The 22,789-nt window shown below is 35.0% G+C and overlaps 1 protein-coding gene across 1 annotated transcript in view; it reads left to right on the forward strand.

The window, feature by feature from the left end:
• NCKAP1 (NCK associated protein 1) overlaps positions 1-21,160 on the forward strand; it is a 121,963-nt gene extending 100,803 nt beyond the window's left edge. Inside the window, exons 24-31 of the mRNA XM_030916584.1 lie at positions 3,525-3,618; positions 10,443-10,525; positions 10,979-11,059; positions 15,298-15,391; positions 17,151-17,267; positions 17,824-17,933; positions 19,180-19,269; positions 20,230-21,160. Coding sequence (XP_030772444.1) covers positions 3,525-3,618; positions 10,443-10,525; positions 10,979-11,059; positions 15,298-15,391; positions 17,151-17,267; positions 17,824-17,933; positions 19,180-19,269; positions 20,230-20,346 — 786 coding nt within the window. The 3' untranslated portion in view covers positions 20,347-21,160. The remainder of the gene's footprint in view (positions 1-3,524; positions 3,619-10,442; positions 10,526-10,978; positions 11,060-15,297; positions 15,392-17,150; positions 17,268-17,823; positions 17,934-19,179; positions 19,270-20,229) is intronic.
• The last annotated feature ends 1,629 nt before the right edge of the window (positions 21,161-22,789 follow it).

Here is a 22,789-nt window from a genome sequence, read left to right on the forward strand (position 1 = left end):
AGACAGGTTCTCCCTGTCACGTGGGCTGGAGTGCAGTTGCACGTTCATAGCTCACTGCAGCCTCGAACTTCTGGGCATACGTTCCTGAGTAGCTGAGAAATATAGGCATGTAACACTGTGCCTAATTTTTTTTAAGCTTTTTTTTTGAGACAGAGTCTCACTCTTGTCGCCCAGGCTGGAGTGCAATGGCACAATCTCACCTCACTGCCACATCTGCCTCCCAGGTTCAGGCGATTCTCCTGCCTCAGCCTCCCAGGTAGCTGGAATTACAGGCACCTGCCACCATGCCCTGGTACTTTTTGTATTTTTGGTAGAGATGGTGTTTCGCCATGTTGGACAGGCTAATATCGAACTCCTGACCTCAGGTGATCCGCCCACCTAGGCCTCCCAAAGCATGGGGATTACTGGTATGAGCCACTGCGCCCAGCCTTTTAAAGTTTTTTATAGAGACTAAATATTGCTGTGTTGCCCGGGCTGGTCTCAAACTCTTGGCTTCAGGTGAGCCTCCCACCTTGGCCTCCCAAAGTGCTGGGATTACAGCTGTGAGTCACCATGCCTGGCCACTTCTTTGCTTTTATTTCCATTTTTAAAAGATTTAATCTGGCCGGGCGCGGTGGCTCAAGCCTGTAATCCCAGCACTTTGGGAGGCCGAGACGGGCGGATCACGAGGTCAGGAGATCGAGACCATCCTGGCTAACACGGTGAAACCCCGTCTCTACTAAAAATACAAAAACTAGCCGGGCGAGGTGGCGGGCGCCTGTAGTCCCAGCTACTCGGGAGGCTGAGGCAGGAGAATGGCGTAAACCCGGGAGGCGGAGCTTGCAGTGAGCTGAGATCTGGCCACTGCACTCCAGTCCGGGCAACAGAGTGAGACTCCGTCTCAAAAAAAAAAAAAAAAAAGATTTAATCTAAACTGATAGAAACTAAATATCATTTGATTGTATCTTTTTCTTTTTATCTTAAAGGTGACCTTAATTATTTTAGTTCCTGTTTTAGCTGAGGACCTTTTTATTTTTTAGAGTAAATTTGTGTGCTAATTAAAGAAGTAGAGCTTTTTTATGTTTGATGGTTGTGAATAAATTGTGTGTCAGACATAACACTATGTATGTGTACTCATGGTGAAACATGTTTTTTCCTTTCAGGAGAAGAAAGCAACCATCTTTTTTTCTACTAAAACTCTTGGGTGTTTTATTTGGGGTTGTGCCCACTGAGTCAATTTCTCCTTCCAGTCTGCCAAAAGAATTGTTTTCATTTTACAGATCAGTTCTTCTAGTTCTTCATGGGATCCTAAAAGACATTTTTTCAAATGAAGTAGGAAATTTAAATATGAATTTTACCAAGAATTTTAACACTTTCTTTTTAACACAATACCAAGTAAATTAAATCAAACATTTTTTTTTAAATCTGGATTTATTTCACTCGCTTTGTCTAAACTTATTCTAAACCATTGCATTGGTAATTCCTGTCATTACTGCCAGCTTTCAGTTTATTGATCAGTGAGATTAGTCAATAACTTTATAGAGAGCAAAGAATAGAAAGCCAGCAAATAATTTAGGGTAATAGTTCACAAATTTTACTTCTCAGACCAGCAGAAGCAGCATTACTTTGGAGCTGGTTAAAAATGCAGGTTTTTGTTCTCTGTCTCAGACCTGCTAAGTCAGAAATTTTTGGGCTGGGACCCAGCAATGTGTGTTTTTAAGGAGTCCTCTAAAGAATTTTGATGCACACAAAAGATGGGGAACCATTTCTTTAGGGATTAAGAACATGGATTTTAAAATGAGACATATCTGAATTCAAATTCTAAATTAACTGTTGAATATCATTGTAACTTTGGACAAGTTATCCAACTTCTCTGACCTTGGTTTCCTCAGCTGTAAACTTGGAATATTACCTCCCTTAATTGGATTATAGTAAATATGATTATAAATTACCTTGTATAAGAGCTTAACAAATAGTTATAGTTGCTCTTATTATTAAATTTATATTAATATTTCTGAAATTGTATGTATCTTATAGTGTTAGTAGTTTTTTTTTTTTTTTTTTTCCTTTTAGTGACACACAGAATAAGGTGCATTTTAAATTTGGTGGTTTTGATTCAGTAATACGTGATGCTATGTTTAAAGTGCATGGTCGCTATCAGGCTTGGGCATAGAGTTTGAGTGTGTATTGAATCCAGTTTTAGGTTGGGAGAGTTTTGTTTTGGCCCAGAGTGAGCAGGCAGTCTAATCAGAGACCATAGAAGTTAAATTCAGCAAATAAATGTGACTAGAGCTTAACTTCTTTTTAGCAGCATAATAAATAATCTGAAGTAATAACATCAAGCAACCTAAACAAAACTTATACTAGTGTTTTGGAAAAAATTATTTTTATGGATTTTCTGCATAGTTTTTTTCCCTTAAATCAGATGTTACCAACCTTTCATTTGTAAAAAACCACCGTGGCATTTTATATGCTTGCTGCACCTTCCCAACCAGGTCTGCTGAATTGAAATAACCAGAAATGAAGCCTGGATATGTGTATTTGGAAGGAGCACCACAGGTGATTTTGATGTGTACAAGGGCTGAGAACCATTATAGAGAACAAAAGTAAAGAAAATTCTGATTTATAAGAACTTTGCAGAGATATAGAGATCAGAAATTAAATTATAAACTTCACTTACATTGTGAAAGAACTGGGAAGTGTGATAGTGGTGAACTTAGTGGTGAAAGCAGACCGCATAGGTAACAGTGCAACGAAGAGCAGAATGTCTCTCTCACTTCTCCCTTCATTGTTTTAGATACTCTGTTTATCGTTGTCAAGGCTTATCTCTGACAGAATGAAATTAATTCTCCATTTGTGTTACAATTTTTACACTAAATTACTTTTTTAATGTTTCTTTTAAGGCGAGCATTCTTCAATGAATTATACTTTTCTTGAATAGTTATCCTTCACACCCTTCCCTTATTTATCTCTTCCTTCTTTTCTCTTCCCTTTTCTCAGGGGTCTGTGAAAGGGAAGTAGATAGTTTATACTTCCATTTTATAATTTTTGTTGGGAAACATTGCTATTATATAATCCCCATCAAGTGGTACCATACCCTAACAAGTTATTCTCCCTCTGATTGTATGTATCCAGTAATAAACTCATTGTCTACAGGCATACTGTAGCCTGCCTTTGGCCAGGTTTTACTTCAGCAATTTCTTTTGTTTCAGTTGGAATTTGTTGCTACGTCCATTTTAGTGTCTACTTTTTATTATTGATACTGTTCAATGTCTAAATATAAGATGATTCTTTATCCTACCACTTATCTTTGTTGCTTTTCCTGAACTCCTTCCTTCTTGAATTTGTAAACTGCAGGGAAACACTAAGCTTATGTAAATAATCTTCAGATTCTTTTATTGAAACAACAACAAAAATATATAGCATGGGGCATCTGGATTTCATGAATCGTGTTTCCTACTTGCCAGATTGTAATTTCCAAGCGTGCTCTTATGTCATTAACACGAAGAGGTCTGTGCCTGACCTAGGATCTTTCTCTTTTTTAGAAACTTGTGGTGGAGAATGTTGATGTGTTAACACAAATGAGGACCAGCTTTGACAAACCAGACCAGATGGCTGCACTCTTTAAAAGATTATCATGTGGGTAACTCATGATACTTTTTATAAACATAAGAAGATGTTGATACTCAGTATTTAGCTTTGGCTCAACATTTGTAACATAAATACAAGTAATAAATTATGAAAAGTACTCTTTAGCTTATGAAGAGAACTAGAACATTTTTGCAAAGGATCATATAAGTGTGTGTGTGGCTTATCTGTTTCGTAATTTTTCGTAACCATACTCTTAGTATACTATATGTTGCTATTTCTTGAATATTACCAGTATCAATTTAGTTTTGAGTCCATTAAATTTAATACAATAAATCTACATTAATTTAGACTAAAAGGATTAGCTTCTGAGCCTGTTTTCTAAAAATCAACTGTACGTATAAGTTACATACAATAAAATGTACCATTTAAGCCAAGGATATTATGGGTTTTGACAAATGGATACATTCATATAACCATTGCCGCAGTCTAGGTATGGAACAGTTCCATCACTTTGAAAAATTGTTTGCTATCGCTTTGTAGTTGGTCTCCTACCCCAGTCTCTGGCCCCAGGCCAGACAACCACTGATCTTATTTCTGTCACTATAGATTAAATTTGTGTCTGGCTTCTTTCACTTAGCATAATGTTTTTGAGATTCATTCATCCATGTTGTTAAGTGATCAGTAATTTGTTTCTTTTTGTTCTTAGCTAATATTCCATTGATGAAAACCTGAACCTACAACTTAAAAAAAAAAATGTGATGTCTTCTTGACATTGATTCTTTGTGGGAGGTATATTGTGAAATAACAGTGCATCTTAAGTATTAAAGTGTGTTCAGCCAGATAACTGTTTTAGATATACTCGATTTAATGTTATTTTCTTTTGCTTTTTTTTACTTGAACTGTTAAAGTTATAATGAAAAATTATTTTAAAGTCATACTTCTTGATTAATTTAAAAGCCTTCTCAACACTAAAAAAAAATGAAATCCCAAATAAAATATTCTTTGTATTTGAGAAAGCCAGAGAACAAGTTTATGTTCCTAAATAAAAATAATCCAAAAGAAAATTAAAGCCATGCATGTATTTAAGATACTTCACATTTGACATTTTTCTTTTAAGTGCTTTAGAGAATCACTTTATTAGGCTGTTTTATCCTGTAAAACTTATTTAATTCTTATTGAATAAGAATTAAAGATTACCTTATAGGATAGATCCGTGGTTGCCAGGACTATAAAGGGAAAGCAGTGAGGGAGATTTTTAGGGTGATGAAACTGTTCACCATAGTGCTGATACAAATCTATCATGTGTATCATACAACACATATCACTGTGTTACATAGTGGTAACACAAATCTATACATGTTAACATTTGGGGCTGGGAGCGGTGGCCCAGGCCTGTAATCCCAGCGTATTGGTAGCCAAGGCAGGCAGATCACTTGAGATCAGGAGTTCCAGACCAGCCTGGCCAACGTGTTGAAACCCTGTCTCTACTAAAAATACAAAAATTAGCCAGGCGTGGTGGCACATGCTTGTAATCCCAGCTACTTGGGAGGCTGAGGTAGGATAATCACTTGAACCCGGGAGACAGTGGTTGCAGTTACCTGAGATAGCACCATTGCACTACAGCCTGGGCGACAAGAACAAAACTCTATTTCAAAGGGAAAAAAAATTGGAGCTGTACACCAAAAGGAAAAGAAAAGGTCATTTTTATTATATGATACTTTAAAAACAAAAAAATAGACTTGGTAGCATTATAGGGAGAAGGAGTATGAAGAAGTAGGAAATTACTTTTTAAACCTCTCCTGATCTTTCTTTTGTTATTGTGCATTGGTTTACTAGCTACTTATATTTTCTACTCCTTTATTCTTATTTTTGTTTTCTTCTGTTTTCCCCCATTTTTAAATACTCATTTGACCACCCCATTGACCTTAACCCTATTTACTTTCCTACTAACAATCTTTTGACTGTACCATCTAGTGAAAAGCAAATAATTCACTGCAGTGTTCAATACTTTATTTAACTCTCATTTGTGGAATTGAAACAATGGGATTTGTTAAAATTCCAAACAGAATTTGCAAGTTTTCAAAATAAAATTCATAGTCTTTTGTCAAGATTCTGCTTACTTCAATTTTGCATATAATAGTTAATGGTGACTGATGACCACTAACTCATTGACCATTTTGGAATTGGCCAAAACCAAAATCTAAATTGTTGAATATTAATGAACCATATATAACAAATTTCTCTTTAAATATAATTTATTAAATCTTTTCTATAATTTGGAAAAGGAAAAGATTTACTTGAGAGTGACTCATTTAGGAGAGTAGAGAGAACTGTTTTTTCACCAGTTGAACTGTTTTCTAAAACATTCTCTTTTTGTTTATTCTTTTGTGCTTCCTTCTCCCCATGTCCATATCCAGAGGTCAATGTGTTTTTGAAGGAGGTTTTCATAGTCAACAAGCACGTTATTTTTGAAAAGATAAAGCATTGTGATTTATTAAAAGCTGGTCTGAATTGGGAGGCAATCTAGAATTTATTTTATTTTTATTCTATTTTATCTAGTTTTATTTTTTAATTTTTTGAGACAGAGCCTTCCTCTAGCACCCAGGCTGGAGTGTAATGACACAATCTCAGCTCACTGCAACCTCCACCTACTGGCTCAGCCAATTCTCCTGCATCAGCCTCCCAAGTAGCTAGGACTACAGGCATGCACCACCACACCCGGCTAATTTTTGTATTTTTACTAAGATGAGGTTTCACCATGTTGTCCAGGCTGGTCTCGAACTGCTGACCTCAAGTGATCCACCCACCTTGACCTCCTAGAGTGCTGGGATTACAGATGTGAGCCACCGTGCCTGGCCTTATTGTCAGTTTTAAGACTTACTGGGTGACTTGAGCAAATCTTATGTCTCTGTTTCATATTTTTTAATTCTCTGACATTCTGTTTCTTGGGACTAGGTTCATCACTTTACTGACTCCCTGATTCCAGACTAAAAATATTTCTAGTTTTCCTACGGCAATTTTTTCTTTGAAAACTCATTCTGTTCACTTATGCCTTTCTGCCATCATCTACAAACCCCAAAAGTTGCCTCTGAAGATCTTTACTTTAGCAGTACTTTGGATGTTATTATTTCCTGAAATTGTTCTACCAGTAAAAATCTTGAACTTTGAAATTCAACTCTCAGATCATAGCCATGCCTTCTAGCTCTCCTATTCCTTTGCACCTATTGAACTCCTTGTTCTACCTCATTGAAACTTTTATGCCTCTCTGCTTTCCTGATCACCTATTCCTAGCTTTATGTATTTTGTCCATTCTGGACTATGAAATTTGGTTAATGCATTCTCCCTTATGCTGTCATACCCTTGAGTTTTTGCTACATTCATTCCCACAAAGCAATTTTCCTGATCCCTAGATAGTCTTCTGCACCCTGAAAGCCAAGTACTGCTTATGAAATAACACTTTTTAAGTCTGTTGTTAAATGGCCTCTTTTTTCATCTTACCACCTGTCTTACTTAGAAACTTTTTGACTAGTTTGTATCCACTGTTTGATCGTCCCACCTGTCCACTCTTGGTATGCTGCAATATTCTGCTTTCCTGAAACCTTTCTGAAAGTTTGTTACTGACTACTCATTTGCAAGATTTGGTGCTTTTTCCTCAACTCTCAATCTGTTTATTTCTTTGTAGTGTTTATCTGTTTTATTCTCCTTTTAATTAAAGCTTTATTTCCTTTATTTGCCAATACTTTTACCTCTACTCTTCGTCATTTTTGCAGGTTCATCTTTTATGTAGTGTCAGTTTGTGATATCTTACACTTCCATTTTTACTCTGCAATCTTATTGGAAAAAAATTTATCCAAAATTTTCTCTTCCCTTATCCAATATTTATCTTCAGCTTTAACTGTCTTCTGTTGATCTCCAGATGTTTAATAAACCAAGTACTAGTTTGACCAGGGCTTCTCAAAGTATAACCCAGGGACAAGCAACAGCACCACCTGGGAATTTGTTAAGTATGTAAATTATTGGACCCTACTTCAGACCTGCTGACTCAGAACTCTGGGCCTGAGGCCCAGCAGTCTGTGTGTTAACAAGTCCTCTGGGTCATTTGGAATCATACTAAAGTTTAGAAACATTGTGTTAAATATTTTCAGCTATATGACCCACAGGTTTTCCACAACATCCCTGGAATGGGAAGTATCTCTTCCATGGCAGGCATAAGTAGGTGGGGAGAAAAAATCTGTTGTTTTCTTTATTGACTATTTTGTTACCTCTCTCACCATCCATCCAGTGAGTCACACTGGAAAACTTGGACATCCTCTCTGATTCTTTCACTCCTCATATTCCATGTGCTGTAGCTGTGTCTTATAGATGAGAGTTTACAAATTGGTGTGTCACATTTGGTCCAAAGGTATACATTGTTTGGCCCTATGCTACATTAGATTTTTTTTTTTAAATTTGTGTTATTATTTTTAAAATGGGAAGAGTCATTTCTAAACAGAATTCTTTTCATATAACTCTTTATATTTTGAAAACCCTGAACAACACACTCATTGCTTGAAGGATACAGTATAAACTCCTTAGCATGACGTTCGAAAGCTATTATTTGGATTAATGAAATAATTGACCAGCATTGCCTCTCTTCCTGTCCCCTGCTACCTATTTGTTTGCCTGGTCCAAGACCCACGTAGCCTCTGTTCTAGAGTTAGTTCCTTGGGAAGTTAGTGGACGTTATGTGGAGTGAAGGGAAGTGCCAGTGGCCAAATGGTTTGGCAAAGAATCCATTAAACAATACGTTAAGCAGTGTTTCTTACTGTGAAGTATCTTAGAACTTTTAATGTGTCATTATTGTACACATTCAAGATGAGGTTGTAGGGTATAGTCTTTGAGAAGTTGATTAAATTCTGGGTAACGTACTTTGGAAAATATATGGCTATATCACACTGAATCTTCTCTGATTCTTCATTTTATTCTCTATCATTCCTTTTTCTGAATTTGTTACTGCTTTATTTTCTGAATTGGAAGGCTTTTTTCTTCTTAATCCACCTTTATGCCCAACTTGGATAACATTTCTCAGAGAAATCTTTTCTTTCACCATCATTTCTCTCTCTGGGTAGTAGCAATTTCCTAGTCTCTTTTTTTTTTTCTTCTTCTTTATTTTTGAGGTGGCATCTCACTCTGTCGCCCAGGCTGGAGTGCAGTGGGACAGTCTTGGCTCACTGCAACCTCCGCCTCCCGAGTTCAAGTGATTCTCCTGTCTCAGTCTCCCGAGTAGCCAGGACCACAAGCACGTATCACCATGCCTGGCTAATTTTTGTATGTTTAGTAGAGTCAGGGTTTCACATGTTGGCCAGACTGGTCTTGAACTCCTGACCTCAAGTGATCTGCCAGCCTCAGCCACCCAACAGAGTCTCATCTTGAATTACCATCTAATTGAATATCTACTGGTCATCTGGGTATCAAACACTATGCTGAGTGCTACAGGTAGATGAAAAGATGAAGAGTAGTTCCTGCTCACATGGAATTTTTAATAAATTTGTGCCTTATATAATTTTGTTAACATGACTATTTTAATTCACATTTGGCTTGTATTAGGCCTATTTGTATGGTTTAATGAAAGATGCTATGGTCAAAGTTTAAATAAGCTACACAGAAGGTAGAAAGTCAAAAATAAAACACTTCTCTCTATTCCTACTCCTCAACTAGTAACTAACAGTTAACTGTAGTATACATCTCTTTCCAGAAATTTGTTATGTATGTACAAATATAGGTCTGTATGTATATCTTTTTTAGTTTACATAAATGGAATTATATTTCTTAGTTTTCATGACAGCCCATTTAGATTGTTTGCTATTTGAGGTCTAGATCATTATTCTGTTTGTATTTCTTCTTTTGCTACATAGTATAAGGCTTTGTATATGGTGTGCAATAAATGTTTGTTTTGGCTTTATAAAATGTGAAGGTATTGAACCATCATATTGACCCTTCCAATCCTATTTTGTTAACAGAGTTTTGTTTTTTTTAGAGATGGGGTCTTGCTCCTTTACCCAGGCCAATGTGCAGTGGCATGATCATAGTTCACTGCAACCTCTAATTCCTGAACTCAAAGGATCTTCCCATCTTAGCCTCCCAAGTACTAGGACCACAGGCTTATGCCACCACACCCGACTGATTTTTTAAATTTTTTGTTGAGACAGGGTCTTGCTATGTTGCCCAGGCTGCTCGTGAACTCCTGGGCTCAAGCAGTCTTCCCGGCTCAGCCTCCTAAAATGCTAGGATTACAGATGTGAACCACCGTGCTCAGCCTTGAAAATCTATTATTAATTTTTAGAATAATGCTCTCTTACCAATATGTAAGTGATCAAATCTGTTCATAGGCTTCAGCAAACTGGTCCTGCCAAAACTGCTTGTGTTCTCAACAGGCATTTTTTGTTTCTTAACTCAAGACCTTAACAATTTAAGAATTTAGCACTGCTGAGTTTCTGGGCTGCTTGAGGATTTAACTCCTGTTCACTCTGATCAGCTTCTTTCTCATCTAGTCTGTCTTCCCTTCTTCCTGCCCCTACCTTTTCTGAAATAGGGTTATATAGTTAGCTACTTGTGAACCATCTAACCCATTTAAAAGAATACAATATACTCCATTTGATGTGAACTATAGTTACTTAAAAGTTTAACCAGATTAAATATCAAGTTTAACCAGATTAAATATCAGCTATCAATATCTTTCTCTCTTTAATCATTATTATAATCAAATTACTGTTAATTGTGCCTGCTATCATGGACATTTTATTACTTTAATAAATTTACATTTTTTTCAAGGTTAAGAAAGAATCCAGTTCGCACTTTTTTATTCTCTTCTCCTTCTGTTTCTTTGAATTTAGCTGTTGACAGTGTCTTGAAGAGGATGACAATAATTGGTGTAATTTTATCCTTCCGATCATTGGCACAAGAAGCACTTAGAGATGTAAGAAACCATTACAAGTATATACTCTGTATCCAAACAATCCCTTTTAATTTCTCAGAAGTTTAAACTTACTTTTCAGATTCATACTTGGCAATGATAAAATTCCAGTTTTAGTAGTTACAGAAAATAACATACATAACGTTAGTTATTTAAGCTCGTGTTTTGTTGTGGTACTGCTGCTTGGAGAGTATCACTTGCGTGGTTATTGCACTACTTTTTCAATGCTCTTCATTATCGGTAGATTATTTTCGATTTTGACTATACTTGCTTTAATATTGAATAGTTTTGAATGCATTTCATTTTCATGTGTCTTCAAATTTTTGAAAAATCACTGAAAGTAGATAAAGTAAAATAATTTTTATGAAACTAAAATTAATCAATTGGTAATATTTTGTAAATTTAGGGTTTGCCATTGAAAAATAATTCTGTATTCTTATTTGTTTTCCTACCTAGGTCTTGTCCTACCACATTCCTTTCCTTGTAAGTTCAATTGAAGATTTTAAGGATCACATTCCAAGGGAAACTGATATGAAGGTAATAATATAATTTATAGTTGGGGTTTACAGTCTCTAAAGCGAAATATTTAAATTACATATGCAATAAAATGTAATAAATCCTAAACTACTATAAAGTTTCTATTTTAGAGTGGTTAGTTAACATGCTTGCCTTTGTAGTGTAGTTAACATGCTTACCTTTGTAATTGAATCTTTGAGAGCTCAGCACCAAAATACTACCTAGGCATTTTGAAATTCAGTCTTCTTTGATCACCTATAGCAATGCAAAATTGACTAAAAATAGATTTTTTTTTTTCTAAAATGGATAGCTGTTTATACATGGGGATAAAGAAAAGAAAGATGAGGCGGCCGGGCACGGTGGCTCACACCTGTAATCCCAGCACTTTGGGAGGCCGAGGTAGGCGGATCATGAGGTCAGGAGTTCGAGACCATCCTGGCTAGCATGGTGAAACCCTGTCTTTACTAAAAATACACACACAAAAAACTAACCGGGCACAGTGGCGGGCACCTGTAGTCCCAGCTACTTGGGAGGCTGAGGCAGGAGAATGGCGTGAACCTGGGAGGCAGAGCTTGCAGTGAGCCGAGATCATGCCACTGCACTCCAGCCTGGGCAGCAGAGTGAGACTCTGTCTCAAAAAAAAAGGAAAGATGAGGCAATGAAATAATAGTTGTTTTAAATACAATAAAATTCATTAAGTTTAAAATTGATGTGAAGTCATTTCCTGTAAAAGGATGTAATTGTAGGCTGTAATTTTAAAAAGATTTTTAGTATTCGATTATATGTAATATATATATAAAACAGCAGGTTGGCAGCCTTCTGTGAGCTTACTGTTTTTGTTTTGAAAATCTGTTGAGCCATGAAATCCAACTATTGATCTAAACCTAGCAATGATTGTCCAGTGGTTATACATCTAGTAAGTGATATATCAGGATTCACATTTGTGTTTTCTAAACTGACACATTTCTTAGGTTGTTTCTGTTTCACATATCTTGAAAAGCACTGATTGAAAAAAAATAATGTCTAAACTCCTTTGTATGACACCAAGACTCTTCTAAAATTGGTGTCACTCAGGCTGGGCACAGTGGCTCAAGCCTGTAATCCCAGCACCCTGGGAGGCCGAGGTGGATTCTGTCACCTGAGGTTAGGAGTAAGAGACCAGCCCGACTGACATGGAGAAACTCCATCTCTACTAAAAATACAAAATTAGCTGAGTGTCGTGGTGCATGCCTGTAATCCCAGTTACTTGGGAGGCTGAGGCAGGAGAATCTCTTGAACCAGGGAGGCAGAGGTGGTGAGCTGAGATTTTGCCATTGCACTCCAGCCTGGGCAACAGGAGCAAAACTCCGTCTCAAAAAAAAAAAAAAAAAAAAATGGTGCCACTCAAACTTTTTGAGGCTTGGCTTCTACCACTTCTTTCTTCTTCTCCCACTCTCTTCTCTTTCTTACTCTGCCCCTCTTTTTATATGGTATTCTTTGAGCCAACTAGATCTTTCTGTTGAATTTGTTATCAAGTAATTATTATCAAGTAATTTATTCTACTTGAAAATACCACTCTTTTCTCTTTCTGCCTTTTGAAATACTGCCTGTATTTTAAGGCCTCATTCAATTGCCATTTTCTAAGAAACATTCCTAGATTCTCCACTGATAAAGAACTTCCTTTTTCTTAGTGTTATCAGAGAACTTGTTTATCTCCTGTGGAGTTGAACATAATCTGCCTTGTATTATAATTATATTTTTCTACTTATATTTATACCAAATCATATATATCTTGAAGATCCAGACTTTGTTTTTTTTGTTGTTGTTGCTGTTGTTTCTCTTACAGTATTTTGTACAGAATAAACATTTGAGATCAGTGATTGTCTAGTGATTCTATGATTGAAAACTGTGCAAATAGCTCAAAATGATTTCCTAAGTGAAACACTACAGAAAAAATACGAGACAAAAACTAATCAGTTCTTGAGAAGACACTGATGTGCAGAATTATGAGAATTCTATATATATTCTGAGCAACCATTCAATTTTCACCTGACATAATCATGTTTAGTTTCCAGCAAACTTTCAGTAGAACTTAACTGTTTAAAAAAAAAAAAGTTTTTTAACAGCTTTATTGAGTTATAAGTCACCTGTCAGAAAATTTACTCATTGATAATGCACAATTCAGTGGTTTTTAGTGTAGTGCCAGAGTTGTTCAGCCATCACCACAGTCAACTTTAGAACATTTTCATCATCCCCAAAAAGAAGCCTTGTACCCATTAGCAGTCACTCCCCATTCCATTTCTTGTCACCCATCCCCAGCCCTAGGCAATGACTAATCTACTTTCTGTTTAAATTAGAATACTTTGGACACTTATATAAATCGTCATGTGTAGTCTTCTGATACTGGCTTCTTTCACTTAGCATATTTTCAGGATTCATACATATTACAGCATATATTGGTACTTTTTTTTAATGATTGTTGAATAATGTTTCATTGTATGGATATACAACATTTTGTTTATTCACATCAATTGATGGACATCTGGGTTGTTTTCACTTCTTAGTTATTAGAAACACTGCTACTGTGAACATCCGTGTACAAGTTTTTATGTGAACGTGTATTATTTCTCTTGAGTATATATCAGGAGAGAATTGCTGGGTCATATGAAAACTGTAGCCTTTTGAGGAACTGCTAAACTGTTTTCAAATTGGGTGTGCCATTTTGCATTCCTACCAGCATTGTATGAGGGTTTCACTTTTTCTGCATCTTCACGAATACTTGTAATTGTCTGTGTTCTTAATCATAGCCATCTAGTGAGTGTGAAGTGGCATCTCATTGTTTTGATTTACATTTTCCTGATGGCAAATTATGTTGAACATGTTTTCATATGTTTACTGGTTATTTCTATATCTTCTTTGGAGAAATAACTAACTTTGACATTTTAAATTGGGTTGTCTTTTTCTATTTGTGAGTTCTTCATATACTTTGGATACAAGTCCATTAACAGATTGATGATTTGCAAATCTTTTCTCTAATTCCATAGGTTGATGATGTCTTTTAGTTTCAATGAAGTTCATTTTATCGATTTTTGGGGGGGTTTTTGTTTGTGCTTTTGGTGTCAATGTAAGAAACCATTGCCTAATGCAATGTCATGATGATTTGTGCCTATGTTTTCTTCTAAGCATTTTACAGTTTCAGTTCTTTCATTTAGGTTTATGATTCATTTTGAGTTAATTTTTGTGTGTGAAGTAATAGATTACAAACATTTTAATCTAGAACTTAATCCCTGCCATGTTCCCAGTTTTTCTAAGCTATACTGTTTTACTTCATATTTTATTTTATTTTATTTTATTTTTTTTTTTTTTTTTGAGGCGGAGTCTCGCTCTGTCGCCCGGACTGGAGTGCAGTGGCCAGATCTCAGCTCACTGCAAGCTCTGCCTCCCGGGTTTACGCCATTCTCCTGCCTCAGCCTCCTGAGTAGCTGGGACTACAGGCGCCCGCCACCTCGCCCGGCTAGTTTTTGTATTTTTAGTAGAGACGGGGTTTCACCGTGTTAGCCAGGATGGTCTCGATCTCCTGACCTCGTGATCCGCCCGTCTCGGCCTCCCAAAGTGCTGGGATTACAGGCTTGAGCCACCATGCCCGGCCTACTTCATATTTTATACTAAGGTTTTTTTCTCACAATATCAGAGGTAACACCAGTTAGACAGTTTTCTTCTGAGGTTATTAAGCAGTCAGAATATCTTGAATATTTGAAATCTATATGTGATACAGAAAAATTGCTTTCGTTATTAGAAACTCCTTTATCAGATTTTTAAATGAATACTCCTTTAAAAACCTATTGTAAGTAATTTGCCATATTTATAGATATGGTATGATTGGACATTGAACCACTATAATTTTTCATTAAACTACTGTGTAAACATAGGTCTAGTAATATTGATTCACTTTGTTCATTTATTGATCTTTTCTGACTTGATATTTTATATTCATGCTTCTAAGAAAAATGATAACTTTAGAATGATCCTGTTGGAATGTGCCACAGAAAGTATACAAGTTTTGTTTGGCCTAGCAGTAGGAAGTTAGAACCAGCACCACCTCACACTATTCAGCCTGCATTGAATCAGTTGTTCAATATACTTAGTTATGCTATAGTTTCTGCTTCAGCCATGTTTCTGAAATTCTCTGGTGTTCTTCTAGGCAGACTCTAATAAACAGTGAGCTTTCTCAGAAATTTGTTAGACTATTTATTGCTCTGTAATTCTTATGTTTTTATCAGGTTGCAATGAATGTGTATGAATTGTCGTCAGCTGCTGGATTACCTTGTGAGATTGATCCTGCATTGGTCGTAGCTCTTTCTTCACAAAAATCGGGTAAAATGCATTAGTAAATATTTAATACTCTTAGTTAAAGTTACCAGGGCAGCATAGGTATAGGGATGATATTTAACCATATATTCAAATGCCTGCTTTGTGTTCATCTTTTTAAATTTGCTATTGTTATTGCTGGTAGTTGAACTATATCAGTGCATAAAACACAAACATCCCTGCCTTCTGGAACTTAAGATTGGATGAGATTACTGGGCCATTTAGTGTATATAGATGCAGCAGTGAAGAGGATCCAGGTCTGAGCCTTGAGCCATTCTAAGATTTAAGAGTTCAGGGAGAAAAGGAAAAACCACCAAAAAAGAAGTTTAGCGAAATTGAGAAGAAAGGACCAATGAAGTAGAAGAAAAACCAGGAAAGAGTAGCTTCCAGGAAGATAGAAAGGAAATGATCAGCTATGTAGAGTTAATTGGTGGTACTGACAAGATCAGTGTCAGTGAGGTTTTATGGGCAAAAGGCTGATTAGTGAGTAAGGGGGTTTAAGGGAGAATAGGAAGAAAAGGATTTGAAGATAACCATAAGACAACTCTCTCAAACAGTTCTATTGTAAAGGGGAGCAAAGAAATAAAATCTCAGCAGCTGGAGGCAAGAGCAAAGTCAAGAGAAGGATTTTTTAAGATGGAGGAGAAGTATGCTGATGGGAGATGGTCCAGTAGATAGCATAAAATTGAGATCTAGAAAAGGATATTCTATTTTTATTGGACTAGAGTTATTCACCATCAAGAATTTGTACAGTGTTATAGAAAACACTCAGAAATTTTTAAGACCAGCCCTTAGAAATGCAGTGCTTAGAATCCTATAGATATTTCTTGATTTGTCTACAAAGTAAATATAGCATTTCATCTATTTCTACTACAAAAATGCCCCTTCTGCCCCCTTGAGGCAGCAGCCTGGTGTTTGAGTTGATCAGTTTTTTTTTTTTTTTTTTTTGCATTTAACAATGCTTTTTGTTTCCTTATTCATACAGTATGTTACATTTAGTCACATGGATAATTATAATTGTTACTTGATTTTCTACAGCTGTATTTTTTGTAGTAACCAAATCTTTAAAACATATTTCGGCTTTTTTCTTATATTCAATTCTTCATTATATCTAATGGTGATTAGAGCCTAAATAACCCACAATTTGAGTGCATATCACAATAATGTTTTAAAAAGGGTTATGTCTTGAAAACTTCAGGGCAAGGCTAGGTATTTTTATTCATGACTAGTTTCTTCTGTCTTCTAAAATAGAGAGGTTGAAAACCCAGTCCACTTCCCACATTTATGTCTTTTAAATAGTAAATTTCAAATTATATTCATATCTATTTCAAAAAGTAATTAAGAATTTTTTGGTGATTTTGCAGAATAATTTATGAGATAAGCTTTCTAAATTGTAAATAGAACTTTCTCAAAAGTAGTAATTCCCTTTAGTTTTCAATTAGGAAATTTTAGGATTGCAGTTATCCTAACTATATTTTTTGTTCTATAATCTTACAATTAAGAGAAATAAAATGTTACCTTACTGTTTTATCACACGTCCTTGAAATATGCCTAAGTAGTTGATAATAGTCAATTGTAATATAAATTGTTTCTACTTTATTTTTTTATAACAAAATTGTGACCAATTCTATAGAATGCTAGTAAAATATTTTACTATTTCTAAAAAAAAGTAAGCCATTTTAAAAATAAAAATCTGTTTAGATTATCAAATCTTAACTAATCTTAAAGAAATACCTTGATTTTATTCTTAATTTTTGTCCCTTAGAAAACATTAGTCCAGAAGAGGAGTATAAAATTGCCTGCCTTCTCATGGTGTTTGTGGCAGTTTCTTTGCCAACACTGGCCAGTAATGTGATGTCTCAGTATAGCCCCGCTATAGAAGGTAATAGTGGTTTAAAATTGTTTTGGCAATGGAAAAATCATGGGTTTTGGTATTTTATAATAAAATATGAGTTAAGTTCTGCCACTTACTGGTAGTGGAACATGGGGTAGTCTGTTTCTCTTTTCCTGAACTGCAGTTTCCTGATATATGAAATGTGTGTAAGTAAGCTCATGTGTGCCTGAATGTGCGTAGAGGTCGGTGAGGGAGTATCCAACTCATAGGATTATTTTAAGGATTGAATGATAAGATGTTGTAAACCAGCTAAGCACTTCTTTTCTGTTTCCGAGGTACTATAAAACTGATACATGATTTCTTTTAAATGTTTTCAGAAGTGTTTGCCTGTTTAACGTATACACGATCATTTGTTACTCTCTTGCTACACTAGTTTTAAAAACATCAGTGTTCATGAAAGCCAAAGGAGAGCAAGTCCAGTCATGTCCCAACTTTCCTCTTAATTATGCCACTATTTTTGTAGATTGTGAAGTCATTAAAGATTTACCTCCTATGTATTATTTGCTATTTTGGGGTCTACACAACCCTATTTGCATTTTCTCAGGGCATTGCAACAACATACATTGCTTGGCCAAAGCCATCAACCAGATTGCTGCAGCTTTGTTTACAATTCACAAAGGAAGCATTGAAGACCGTCTTAAAGAATTTCTGGCAGTATGTATAATCAAATAACAAAACTCATCACATTTTATAAAGAAAACTAAAAATCACAACTATGAGATATAAGAATAAATTCTCTTTAATTTTACATTTTATTTTGTGTCCTCTAATGGCATATTGTTTTCAAATTATTTTCTTAGGTATATGAATTTCAGTCTCCTTTTATTTTTATTTATTTATTTATTTTCTTTTTTTGGAGGGAGAAATAGGTAAAGGTGGGGCATTAAAATTGTGGAGCAGTCCATTATTTCCCTTAGACTCAGAAATCTCTTTCCCAACTCTAGAGCTCTGCAATATGACCTTTTCTCCCTAAGCTGATGTTTAGACTGCCCTAGAAATTTTCCTAGGGTTGAAAGAGAAAAAAGCAAAGGAAAATTGAGGCCAAGAGAGAGGCTATTCCCTCTAAAAAGAAAAAAAAAAAAAAAAAAAAAAAAAAAGACGTATTTTACTTATTTCCATTTCTTTGGAGAAAGACCATTAATGGTGATAAATTCATCGTTAAAAATACTACACGCTACCAAAAGAGAGGAGTGCTAAATGTAGCCTCATGAAACATGGTTTTTAATTTCTGTATCAATGTAGTTCTTTCTTTTCTTTATTAATATAACCTTTTCCATATTTTATTTAAAGGAAAGATGTACCATGGCATACTGAACTCTAGAACATTTACTTCTTTTTCGGTTGTAAATCCTGTCAGCTTTTTAAAAAAAATAATTTTTTAATTAAAAATGCAAATACAGTACTAACTTGAGGAGAAAATAACTTCTATTTCAAGGAAAACACTATTAAAATTGTTAAGTGTTTCTTTCCATTTGCAGGTAATTCCTTCACTCAGGGTTTAATGTCTTAGTCTTACAGTGTTTCTGTGAAGTCAGATCCAGTGTGAAACTGTCTTCTTCCTTGGGAACTAAGAAATATAGTCAGTATAGATGAGGGGATAAGAGAAAATAATTTGAATCATTTTTAAAAACAGACTTGTTCTGAAAAAAATCAGTTTTAAAGACCAATAAGAATATTTGATTACATTTATTACGTTAGTGTCTCTTTGTGCCTTAATTACTCTCTAAATTACTGCTTGAATGTAGGGTGGTATCTAAGCTCGTTTTATTTGTTATTTAATTACTCATTATTTTATATTTAGCACTGAATGATGGAAATGTGTTGGAAGTTGAAGCATACCTAAAATAAGTAACTGATGAACCTTTTATTAACTCACTTTATGTGTATGTATACTTTTAAGCTTGCGTCCTCCAGTCTACTGAAAATTGGCCAGGAGACAGATAAAACTACAACGAGAAATAGAGAATCAGTTTATTTACTGCTAGATATGGTAAGTCTCATTTTAATTTTTACTAACAATAAAAGAGTTCCAGTCATTCCTGAGAGTCTTTTCTTGGCATTTTAGTCATTTAATACTTTTTTTGATCCCTTTTGTTTACTTCACATAAGCCACACCTTTCTAAAATTTGCAGAGAAAAACTGACATCACTCATTTTATCATTTCAGTAATATCAGAAAATAACAAAATCAAAGGTTAGCATTAACTATATGGGTATTCTTTTATGAACAGCTTTTCAACCTGTTGGAAAACACTTAGGCCTTGTATTTTTCTAGTGTATTGGCGTCAGCTCTCTTCAGTTTTCTGAGTTTTCTACATTCTGACTCTGTTCTGCCCGTTTCTTGTAATTTTCTGTGCCTAGTCACTTCCCTCTTTGCAGTGTCTGTGAACCGGCTCTTGCTTGTTTCTACCACGTGGCTCTTTCCTCACTTAGAGTCATTTTCCTTACCTGCAGAAATCGGATTTATCCTAATGATTCAGCACACCCCACACTTCAAATCTTTTTCCAGATAGTCTTTCCTGATTACTTTGGCCTGCGTTAATTTTTCTTCTGCTTTGAATTCCTATAGAATTTACAGCTTTCCATTTAATTATAGTTGGTTTTATGTTTGGTTTTGCTTCCTAGCTTAGTCTTGGATTGCCAGGTAGTGTTGGTGGTATGGACCATATTTTAAATATTTTTGTATTGTCTTTTATTTCTAGTGTATCAGTGAGGAAAATGAAAGTGCTCAGTATATTCCTGTTGATTAAATATTATAATTGAAAAGTAGCCTTTTTTAAACATTTTGATATATATTCACTGTGGCACATTTACATTTTAGATTAAGTAAAAGGAAAATAACATGTATCTATTTCTAATAAGAACAATATAGAAATTCTGCCTTACTGGTTGTCAATAAATGTTCCCATTATAAATAACTTGAGTTTTGATGCATTTTTTGAATTTTTCAGATTGTACAAGAATCCCCATTCCTTACAATGGATCTTTTGGAATCTTGTTTTCCTTATGTCTTGCTGAGAAATGCATACCATGCTGTCTACAAACAAAGTGTTACATCTTCTGCATAAAATACCTACTTATTCAAGACAAGCACGCATTTTTGTTGCCTTGGTTTTACCTGTAGACTGTGGAACTATTTTACCTTAAGGCCTGAAAAAGTTTTGTGGATTATAAATTTCTTTCATACGGTTGTATTTTCTGATCATTGGTTTCTTAATATGGTTGTACTACAGTATACTTGGTTGATTTAGGTTGCACATTCACTGAATTCACTGAGATTATTCCTATAATTTTAGAGTATCATTTATTTGAACAACATACATTATCAACATGTTTTTGATATTTGATAATGAAAAAAATCTTTGCTTGTTTATTTCTGAAAAAGAATTGTATTTAGTGATTATTTTAGATAGTGATATTATAGCATTCATCTGTGTGTAAATTATTTCATATAGGGAAGAGTTCTGATCTGTACCTATGGTTCTTATTGAAAACAAAATTGGATGTGCATTTCTGTGATGTTATGAATACATTTCTACTTTATTTTGAAACATTTGCCAAACTAAATACTATAACACTGTATAACATTTTGAAATGTTAAAGAACTGCTTAATATTAGAAGCAGATCATTTCCCAACATTCTAAAAACAGCAGCATATGTTGTTGCTTGTATAAAGCCTAGGGATAATTTTTAGACTAACTTCCATGGTGCCCTGTTGGCATTAGCACTACCATTGTACCCTGCTGTATAATAAACAATCTTAGACATTTATCAACTGTTGATACAAATGTTAGTCCCTAACCACTTTTTATATATGTTTTAAATTTTTGAAATTCAAGTGTACCTGCCATAACATAAAATAAACACTAGACTGTATCACACTTTGAATGATTTCTTTAAGATCCTTGGATATTCATTCTATAATAACAAAGTTTTTGTTTAAACTTAGTTTAAAATATAAAAAATAATGGTTTAGGAATGTCTAAGTACAGCATTCGATACCAGGTCAGCTATTACGTGATTTGTTTAAATGTTTTGAAAAACATTTTATTGAAAAAAATACCAAAATTAGAAAATAAAATTACACAGTACTTCTTAAAAATTAAGAACTTAAAGAAAACTTGTATGCTGTCAACTTGCTCATTTTATCTGTAACCAGATAGAGTTATTTAAAAGAAAAGGGAAAAAAAATTGAGTGATTACGGGACTAGTGAGAATGTTGAGAACTGCTACGTTTGTCAGTAATGAATGGGAAAGACATCAAGGGCCTATTGCTTAATAGTTGGCATGGAGGGCAAAGCAGCTCACTTAGTTTGAAAACTAACCAGATGTTTTGCTCTTTGGCATTGTTGAGACTTTCTCAACAGCTTTGTATCTGAATATCATAAACAACTTCTGTTGTTCACAGTTTCTTATGTATACACTGGTAACTTGTGTTAAGATAAAACAAAGCTGCTGTGAACTCAGTTATAATGCTTTTCTTTCTTCAAACGTAGAGAGTAGAATGAAATTGAAGTACTACAAGATTATACTGTTGTTTTGTGTATGATTTGTCCAGCCTGTATTTAAAGTAGGGAGTAGTTATCACTATCTGTTGAAAAATGGTAGTTGTTCCATAAAGATTTTTTTAAAAGGGAAATTTTAAAATGGCGTAGTTCAGACCTGAAATAGTCTGATTTACACAGTAAACAGTCAAAACTAAGATTTAATGCTGTTTGTTTTGAAATACTAGGATCTTAGAGGGATAATAACTTTGTTGGCAATGATATCTTGAGAGGTAAAGTAGGCATTTGGATATGTACACTTTGGAATCATATGTGAAAGGGCATAAGGATGAAAATAAGGCATTCTTTACCACAGCTAGGCTGAGAAAAAAAATCACTCCTTTGTAGTCACCTGAAGTTGTTCTTGTCCAAATTTTTTCTCATACAGCAAAGGTGGGGGAGGAGGCGTGGCAGAGGTAACTTGGAGGAAAAAGTTAAAAGTAAATTGACAGCTACTATTTTTAATATCTTGTTTGTTTTATTTTCTTCTAAACTTATACAACAACATACTATTTTTGTTGTTTTCTCTACATTAATGTGATCATACCGTACTTACTGGCCTGTAATCTGCTTATTTCACTCAATAGTAGAAAAAATGTCTTTGATATTCTTTTTGATACCTCTATAGATACCATAACTAATTTAGCAATATCATGGCCAGGCATAGTGGCACACTCCTATAATTTCAGCACTTTGGGAGGCCAAGGCGGATGGATCACTTGAGGCCAGGAGTTCAACACCAGCCTGGCCAACATGGCATGGCAAAACCCCGACACTACTAAAAATACAAAAATTACCCAGGTGTGATGGTGCACACCTATCATCCAGCTACATGGGAGGCTGAGGCGGGAGAATTGTTTGAACCAGGAAGGAGGAGGTTGCAGTGAGCTGAGATGACACCACTGCACTCCAGCCTGAGTGACAGAATGAGACTGTCTCAAAAGAAAAAAAAAAAAAAAAGAGAGA

Source organism: Rhinopithecus roxellana, chromosome 14, assembly GCF_007565055.1.
Source record: "Rhinopithecus roxellana isolate Shanxi Qingling chromosome 14, ASM756505v1, whole genome shotgun sequence".
NCBI classification, from domain to species: domain Eukaryota; kingdom Metazoa; phylum Chordata; class Mammalia; order Primates; family Cercopithecidae; genus Rhinopithecus; species Rhinopithecus roxellana.